This window comes from Canis lupus, chromosome 25 (assembly GCF_048164855.1).
Source record: "Canis lupus baileyi chromosome 25, mCanLup2.hap1, whole genome shotgun sequence".
Classification (NCBI taxonomy): Eukaryota; Metazoa; Chordata; class Mammalia; order Carnivora; family Canidae; genus Canis; species Canis lupus.
Window position 1 is genome coordinate 44,903,901 of NC_132862.1, and position 8,539 is coordinate 44,912,439.

The window sequence follows — 8,539 nt, forward strand, 5'->3', positions numbered from 1 at the left end:
CAGACTGATTTATTTCCCTTAGCATAATACCCTCTAGTTCTAGCCACATTGCAGCCAATGGAAAGATTTCATTCTATTTATGGCTGATTAATATTCCATTACATATATATATGATATATGTATATTATATATATATAATCATATCTTCTTTATCCATTCATCTGTCAATGGACATCTGGGCTCTTTCCATATTTTGGCTATCCCACTATCTCTTAAAGTATCTCCTTCTACCTTCAGATAGGTCTGGTTTTTTGATAGTTTTCATTTCTGTTGAACCTAACCTTTTCTGGAAACCTCCTCATTAGTCCTGGTTCCATCCATGTGGTTACATCAAATTCATCTAACTGTTCCTCAAAATAGCAGTTTAAATCATGTGAAAATCATTGATATCACCCTCTCTGCTTATGCTTTTCCCATTCCATGAGTCTTATCTTTTCCTGACAATATATCTTCAGTTTCTTCTAAAGATTATTGCATGACATGGTTTCCAATTCTTTCATAATTGTGGTTAGTGTTTTCTAAGGCAGCCTGTGCTTACAAATGTAATTCTGTTTCATGTGCATTGAGTCACTACTATGTGCTGAGATAGAAAGATGAGAAGATGCAAGAGGCTGCAGGGAATGATATTCAAGGCAGGTGGAATAGCATATGCTAAGATAGGGAGCCATGAAAGGAGAGAACTTTAGACAGTTCAGTATATTCTTGGAATGTAAGGTATAAACTGGAATCGGATGTGATCAAAGTATGAAAGGAGGCAGGTGGGTTTTACCTGTAGGTGGTGAGGGTCATCAAAGGACTTTTCATCAGGGGAGCAACACATTCCAGTTTGTACCTTATTTTTTAAGATTTTATTTATTTATTTTGAGAGAGAGAGAGCACAAGTGTTGGTGGGGGGAGGTCTAAGGGAAAGGGAGAAGCAGATTCCCCACTGAGCAGGGAGCCTGGTGAGGGACTTGATCCCAGGACCTGGACCATGACCTGAGCTGAAGGCAGATGATCAACCACTGAGCCACCCAGGTGCCCCCAGTTTGTGCTTCAGCATGAGCTTTCTAACTGTAACATGAAGATTGGGTAAAACTGGACATAAAGAGACTGTTAACTGAATGAAAAACACCAAGAGGATAAAGAAGAAGAAAACAAGTCATGAACCAAAATATCCAAAATACATGCCAAAGGCAACAGTGGTCATCTCTGAGTGGTGGAATAAGGGATGACTTCCCTCTTCTTTTTGCTTCCCATGTTTTTTAATTTCTCTATAATAAGTATTTTCTATTTCTCTATGATTTTCTATGTTCTCTGTCATTTTCTCTATAATACATTATTTTTCATATGTTACTTATATAGTAAAAATAATTTGTTCTCGTCCAAGGATACTTCAAAATCAAACTTGCATGACTTGGTAACCAGTTAAAGGGAAAAGCCTCAGGAATCAGATTTCTGGACTGGGTGCTCAGGTGGGTGGTATGGCCCCCAGCTGAGAAAGGGACGGGCGAACAGAGCATTATTTCAGGACTCTGGTGGCATCCCTGATGGCTGGAAGGGAGCCCCACGGACTGCTGTAGCTTCCTTTTGGCCTCTCTGTAGCCTACTCAGTAGTCTCTGCCTAAGTTTGCAGGCCTCTGAAACTTACCTGTCCATTCACATCCTTACCTGTAGAGCAGACTCCATTGCAGCAAAGTCCATCAGATCACCATGACAGCAAGAACATTAACCTAGATTGAGAGTTTTGTCCCTTCTTCAGTAAATACTTGCTGGGTGCCTGCCACATGCTGAGCACCAAGCAAGGCATTAGTGCTAAAGCAGTGAAAAGAGCGGGCGGTTCCTGTCTTCACAAAACTCAGTACAATGTGAAAGACAAATAAAAATGCTCAAAAACCACTAAATAGACATATAGTTCTGAAGTGAGACTAATGCTCCAAAGGAAGGAAAATCATTCCAAGGAGATATATTGGAGCTTGGGGAAGAGAGATGCTTGGGCTGAGAGCTGAAGGCTAGGTAGGAGGGGACTGTGGGAAAGTCTTCCAGGCTGAGGGGGACAGCATGCTTCACAGCCCTGGGGCAGAGGAAGTTCAGGCATACCTCGCTTTATTGTACTTCATATTATTGTGCTTGCAGATGCTGCATTTTTCACAAATTGAGAATTTGTGGCAACCCTGCATTAAGCAAATCTGCCAAGCCACTTTCCCAGCAACATTTGCTCATTTAGTGTTTCTGTGTCACATGTGGGTAATTCTCACAACATTTCAAACTTCTTTATTATTATTATATTTGTTATGGTGATCTGTGATTGGTGATTATGACTCACTGAAAGCTCAGATGATAGCATTTTTTAGCAAAAAAAGTATTTTTTAATTAAGGTATATATGTTGAGTTTTTAGAGATAATGCTATTGCACGCTTTAATAGACTCCAGCGTAGTGTAAACATAACCTTTATATGCATCGGGAAACCAAAACATGCATTTGACTTGCTTTAATGCAACATTCCTTTCCTTGCAGTGGTCTGGAATTGAACCTTCAATATCTCTGAGGTCTGCCAGTATGGCATATTTGAGGCTAAAAGAAAAGCTATTTTGACCAGCAATGCAGAGAATGAGGGGCAGGGGATGGGAGTGGACAGAAAAGTATTTCAGGCTCCAGCCCTTGTGCCCCATGAAGGGCACAGGAAGGATTCTGAGAGCAGAAGAACTTCTGGCCACAGCACAAAGGGGAGTCTCCCATTTTGTGTCTCCCACCACTTTCTCAGCACCCCAGGCGGTGGCATCGAAGGTCTGATAACAAAGCCTGCTGCTGGCCCTGGTAGGCCTGAGCCAGAGATCTCCCTCCCCTTCAGTGAGGAGCACTCAGAGCACTCCTCCACCAGCAGACACCTCTGAAACTTGTTTTGCAGTTCAGTTTTCAACTTCCTCCATGGCTTCACTTACTTTAACACTAATGTGTGTACAACTTGCTAATTAATGAAATCATTTGGATCTGAAAACATCTTGTTCTAATGGGAAGCTGCAAAAGCACTCTCATTAACTCACAGGTAAAATTATTCCAGCTTTTCTCTTCTTTTATATTTTTTTTGCCTCTCCCCATCTTGGCTTAATAGCTAGGGAGAATTCCTCTAATTAGCCTTGTGAAAATCACTCCACCAAATCACAAAACAACAGTGGCTGCCTTGGGGCCTGGGAAGAGGGTGACCCAGACTGTTTATCCAGTGCATAGGGAGGGCCATGGGTGAGTACAAAGGTGAAACTCCCAATACACGGAAGAGTGGAAGGATGTCCACAGCTGGGTGGGTACCTCAGGTGGAGACGCTAGATGTGGCCCTGTATAGGAGATCCACAGGTAGGTATCCCACCTTATGTATGTCAAAGGTGGCCACAAGATTTTCTAGGAACTGAAAATCTGGCACAACTGGCCTAGAGGTAAGGAAGGAGAACCTGTCCTTCTCCCACGTCTCTCCTTAGACATGAAGATTTGGTGTAGTCACTGTAGACAGAAAGCTTTCTTGGGACTGGATGTAATCTGGGGGTGGCTTTCTGATAACTCTGGCTCCACTATTTACAAATGAAAACTTGTAACATCCCTTTTAAACAAAGAGCATTCTTGGTGTCATAGAGGGTTGAGCTCATAAATTCAGGGATCCTTTTTGCCACAAGACAATAGTACAAGCCTAAAGACTTTTGGGGTGCACTGACAAGACCCATATGCTAAATAGGATTTTTCATTTACTTTTTTTTCCTGACAGGATCTGGGTACTTTCAGCTTTTATTGTGGTAACATATCCATATCAAAATTTGCCCATTATAACCATTTTAAGTGTATGGTTCAGTGGCACTAAGTATATTCACACTGTGCAGCCATCACCACCATCCATCTCTAGAACTTTTTCATCTCCCCAGATGGAAAGTACACATCCATTAAACATGAACTCCCTTCACTGGGGTTTTTGAATGGAAGGCTGATATGTTCTTCAGATTTAGGCTCTGAGGGAAAGGGGCCTGATTGGAAATCTATAGGCAGAGAGGTCCACTCATGTAATCTCTGGAGAGAAGGTCCCACCACATACTTGTATCCTGGAAGGTATGAATCAGTTTCAACAAAGGAAGTCCCACCCTCCTAGATGCCTGACAACTAGATTTATGTTTTCTGGCAGATGGTTCAGCCATAGGCTCTAGTAATCCCACATTGAGTAATATGTGAGTCCTTGCAGGGCTGTCTCTAGTCCAAGTTAACTCTATTGTAGTGAGACACTGGTTTAGAACAAAAAGATGCTAGGCTGTCTCTAAGACAGGATATTAAAAATTGGACCATTCTGGATAAAACAATATGTTCTTCCCCTTAGAAGCACAGAATCTGCTAGTCCTTCCATTTGCATGTGCCTCCAAGAAAGATTTGGAGTCAGGCCAACTTAGTTATCAATCACTGCTCTGTCACTCACTGACTGGGTGACCTTAAGCCTCACTTTCCTCATCTAAAAAATGGGGTTTATGACATATCACTGGTAGAGGTGCTAAAAAGATTACATGAGATCATGTCATTACGGCATCCAAGATAGCACTTGTTTCAGTAAATGGAACCTGATGTGCTCATGACTACTGTCTGATTTTGTCATTGTAGGTCTCCAGGTGGTTCTGAATTCCATTATCAAGGCCATGGTGCCCCTGCTGCATATTGCCCTGTTAGTGCTGTTTGTCATTATCATCTATGCCATAATCGGCTTGGAGCTCTTCATGGGGAAAATGCATAAGACCTGCTACAACCAGGAAGGCATAGCAGGTAAGGGAAGATGCCGAGTGACCAGCTCTCAAGAAATTTCCCTGTCTTATCACTACTTTCCTTGTAGCTGGGTGAACTGCTACCATATGACCAGAGGTGCTAGGGCAGGCGTCCTCCACTGAAGCACTCATCTTTTCATTCCATGGGTACATGAGAGGCAGAGATTGGTGTTCTTTTCCTCTCAGCTAATATTTCTTTTTAATGAAATACATCCCTGTTATGAGACTGATATGCTGCCTCCTGCACTAAGATACTAAATAGATCTCTGTTGGAACAGCTAATTGCAAGCTCCCATCCAGCACTACTAAACAGTTTAAATGAGCTGTGCAAATCTAGAAACATCACCTAGACAACCTGGAGTATTTTAATTTAAAAATCAGAACTGATGTAGTGATGGTGTGTCTCTCTGTTCATTGGTCCTTCAGTGTCCCTTGTCATCAAAAGCCCTGGGTTCTGTCCACCCTTCGGGGCTGATCTTGCCTCCTCTGTGCTCAGTGTTTTCTGCTTCTCCTGGCCCCTTGTTACAGGCAGGCCTTTCTGACACTTCTCTCTCCAGGTCCTTTCTATAAATCGATATATTTAATAAGCAATGCTGACCCATTAAGCACTTCTCTGAAAAGGACTAAAGTTTTGGTTTGTGGAATATGCTACAAACTGTCTTAGGTTATTAAAATTTCAGCTGCACCTTTAAAAATCATTTAAACAGAAATTAACAAAATTTAGATACATAAAATAGTTTAGCATAAAAATTTGTTGAAATAAAATACTTCCCCCCGAAAGGGGAGTGTTAAATTTATGTGATTATTTCTTCCAACAACAAGATCTTTCATCTTGGTTTTGGCATCTTGGTGAAGAAAGGGGAGCATCTGTCTGAATCTTTAAAAGATACCACATTGCTCTCCATCTGTACTGCTTAAATTAAATTTGACCCCTCTTGCTTTAGGAACCATAAGTAGGGACAGATCTGTACAACAAGGAGTGATACCAGAAGATGCATCATATTATTTAGTGGTGGATTTTACCTTCACCCCACAAGTTAGAAGGGAAGTTAGTTCCCATAGTGAAAATGACCAACAGCCTGGGGAGCCAGGGTTTCAGAGGACAGACACTGCAAGAAGTGTTCCAGAGAGAAGAGCATGCCAGCTCCACCAGGAAGATGACTTCACTCTGTACAGAGTCAGGCTCCCTGCTGAGAAGAGGGGCTGAGGACACCTGGCTGGCCATAGAAGCCTTTTCACTCAATACTCTGCAATCAGGAGCTCATGTAGTTCCCTTTCCTAAATCTGCCATCTGATGACAAATCCAAGGACCTACTGCATCACTCCCAACAGAACATGATAGTACTGTTATCAGGGCCTTTTCCACCTACATAGTGACTAAAACTAATGAGAAGAAAAAAACGTGGAATCTGGTCGTACTCCATGCAGCCATAGAGAAGAAGACCAAATATCTGCAATCTTTGAAACCAATCCCCATGTGTTTTTGGAGAGTTTTGTACCACCTTTGGAATGAATGATTGTTGTTTTGTTTAATTTCAGACTTTGGATTAAATTACCATATTTTTCTGCAAACTTAGATTATAAAAGGTGCTTGTGAGCCCTGTCATATTTTTAATGGAATTTAGATCAAATTCTTCTTTCTGTACTTTAAGATTATTTCTCAGACTATGAATTTTATGTGCTTGTGGATTGTAGGACACATTGGATTTTGAGCCATGTTTTCAATAAAGAAAGCTCTGGAGCTGGCTGGGTGGACCATTATTCAGCCTCTAGGCTGCCCTTCCAGTTCCCTGTAGAGGTGGTCTCTGAAGAGGCAATTTTTCTCCGATCCCAGAGGCATTTGCAAGGTGCCTTCCTAGTTCCTCAACAGATACATCACCATATGCCGACACCTTTTGTTTCTGGCTGTCCCATCTGTTTGATGGCACTCTGAGCCAGGTCACTCTGAATTGCTCTCCCAAGCACACTAATTACCCCTGAGACCAGCAAAGAATTGGTTGGCTCAAACCTAGAAATGAAATTACTCTCATTGTATTCGCTCCTTAAAGTTGGATCCTAAAAAAGTAATTGATTTTGTCTTTCTTGATTTCTCCTTGGAACCCCTAACTGGCACTCTCCCAGGATTTCATGTTCTTGTTGGTATTAACTGCATTTCTAAAATCTCTCCTAATCTTCACCATTCTTTTTTTTTTTTAAGATTTTATTTATTCATGAGAGACACAGAGAGAGAGAGAGGCAGAGACACAGGCAGACGGAGAAGCAGGCTCCATACAGGGAGCCCAATGCGGAACTCGATCCCGAGACTCCAGGATCATGCCCCTGGCCGAAGGCAGGTGCTAAACTGCTGAGCCACCCAGGGATCCCCATTCACCATTCTTTTACCACAAACTTAATTTGGACTTTCCAGAAAGATTCTGTTTCTCTTCACTTCTGTTTTAAAGCGTAGGGTCCACATCTTTGTTTCTTTCTCCAGCTTCATGACTCTGCAAAAGAAAACCAACACATTTTCATGTTCAAACTAATTTCCCCTCACCCTCAAGTGCATGTTGCAAGGACCTGCTGATGTGTGTTCATATTTTTCAAGTGTTCCCGTTAGTGCTTTTTATAGATACCTATTTTTACCAGATCATCATTGCTTCTTAATTGTTCTCAAATCTTTTTTTATTGTTGTTCAAGATAGATTTAAAATAGCAGTGGCGCTTGAGCCTTTAGATAATCTCTCTGAACCTCATCCCTTTCTTTTTTATTAATGAGATCACTTCCCCTTGATGCCATTTTCCTTTCAACATATATTTTTTTGTAAAACTCCAAAATATGTTTTTCTACCTTAAGGACATTCAGAATTCACTTTAGCAACCTTCACTTTTTCCTTATTTTTGCCTGTTTCAGGAATAGAGAATACAAGGAAGGCTGTCAGATGAGCAGTCACAATACAAAGATTAATAGCATCGTTATTCACTAGAAAGCAAAGCAGAAGAAAAAGAAATGCAAGTTGTCCCTCTGTTTTTTCACCTTCTCTTTTTCTCCCATCTCCTTTTATCACAGAGACTGAACACATCACAGTAGAAAGCCATCACCAGAATGAGTGAGAAATCCAACAGAACATGTGATCTGTTTAGTTCTTGGTTTCTCAGTCTCTCTATTTTTGGGGTGTTTGTTATTCACTTTTTTATGTATTCTTTGAGTTTGGGGTTCACTTTTTAGTGAATTCCCCCCTTTTATAGCCTCCCATTGTTTAAACTCATGTCCAAATCTCCAAAGATTTCAAAAATTCAGAACTCACAAAAAATTGACTAGAGTTCAGTTTCCTGAGTGGAGTCCTGTTGGGAGCCAGATCCCGAAGTCAGGAAATGGTGTGGATGCTGTCTTTCTCTCCAACAGTACAGGGACCAGTGACGCAGACCTTTACACCTTGGTCATCACACAAAGACTCATACATAACCCGAAGCACCAGGCCAAGAATAAGCCAGGAAGCAGCACTCACTGTTCACAATAGCCCAAACCTGGAAACAATCCAAATGTCCATTAGCTGGTGAATGGATAGACGTACAGTGAAATGTACTGCTTGGCAACAAAAGAGAATATACTATGCTGATATGTGCAACAACACAGATGAACCTCAAAAACATTATGCTGAGTGGAAGAGAACAGACACAAAAAGCTACATATCGCATGATTCTATTTCTATGAAATTTCTGGAAAGGCAAAGCTATAGAGACAGAGTGTAGATCAGGTTGCTAGGGGCTGGGGAGAGAAGCAGGGATTGACTGCAAAC

The 8,539-nt window shown here is 41.4% G+C and overlaps 1 protein-coding gene across 41 annotated transcripts in view; it reads left to right on the forward strand.

Annotated features, from left to right (window-relative positions):
* CACNA1C (calcium voltage-gated channel subunit alpha1 C) overlaps nt 1-8,539 on the forward strand; it is a 746,185-nt gene that overhangs the window by 520,637 nt on the left and 217,009 nt on the right. For all 41 annotated transcript variants that reach the window (XM_072799571.1, XM_072799575.1, XM_072799573.1 and 38 more), the window contains one exon: nt 4,607-4,765. In XM_072799571.1, coding sequence (XP_072655672.1) covers nt 4,607-4,765 — 159 coding nt within the window. The remainder of the gene's footprint in view (nt 1-4,606; nt 4,766-8,539) is intronic.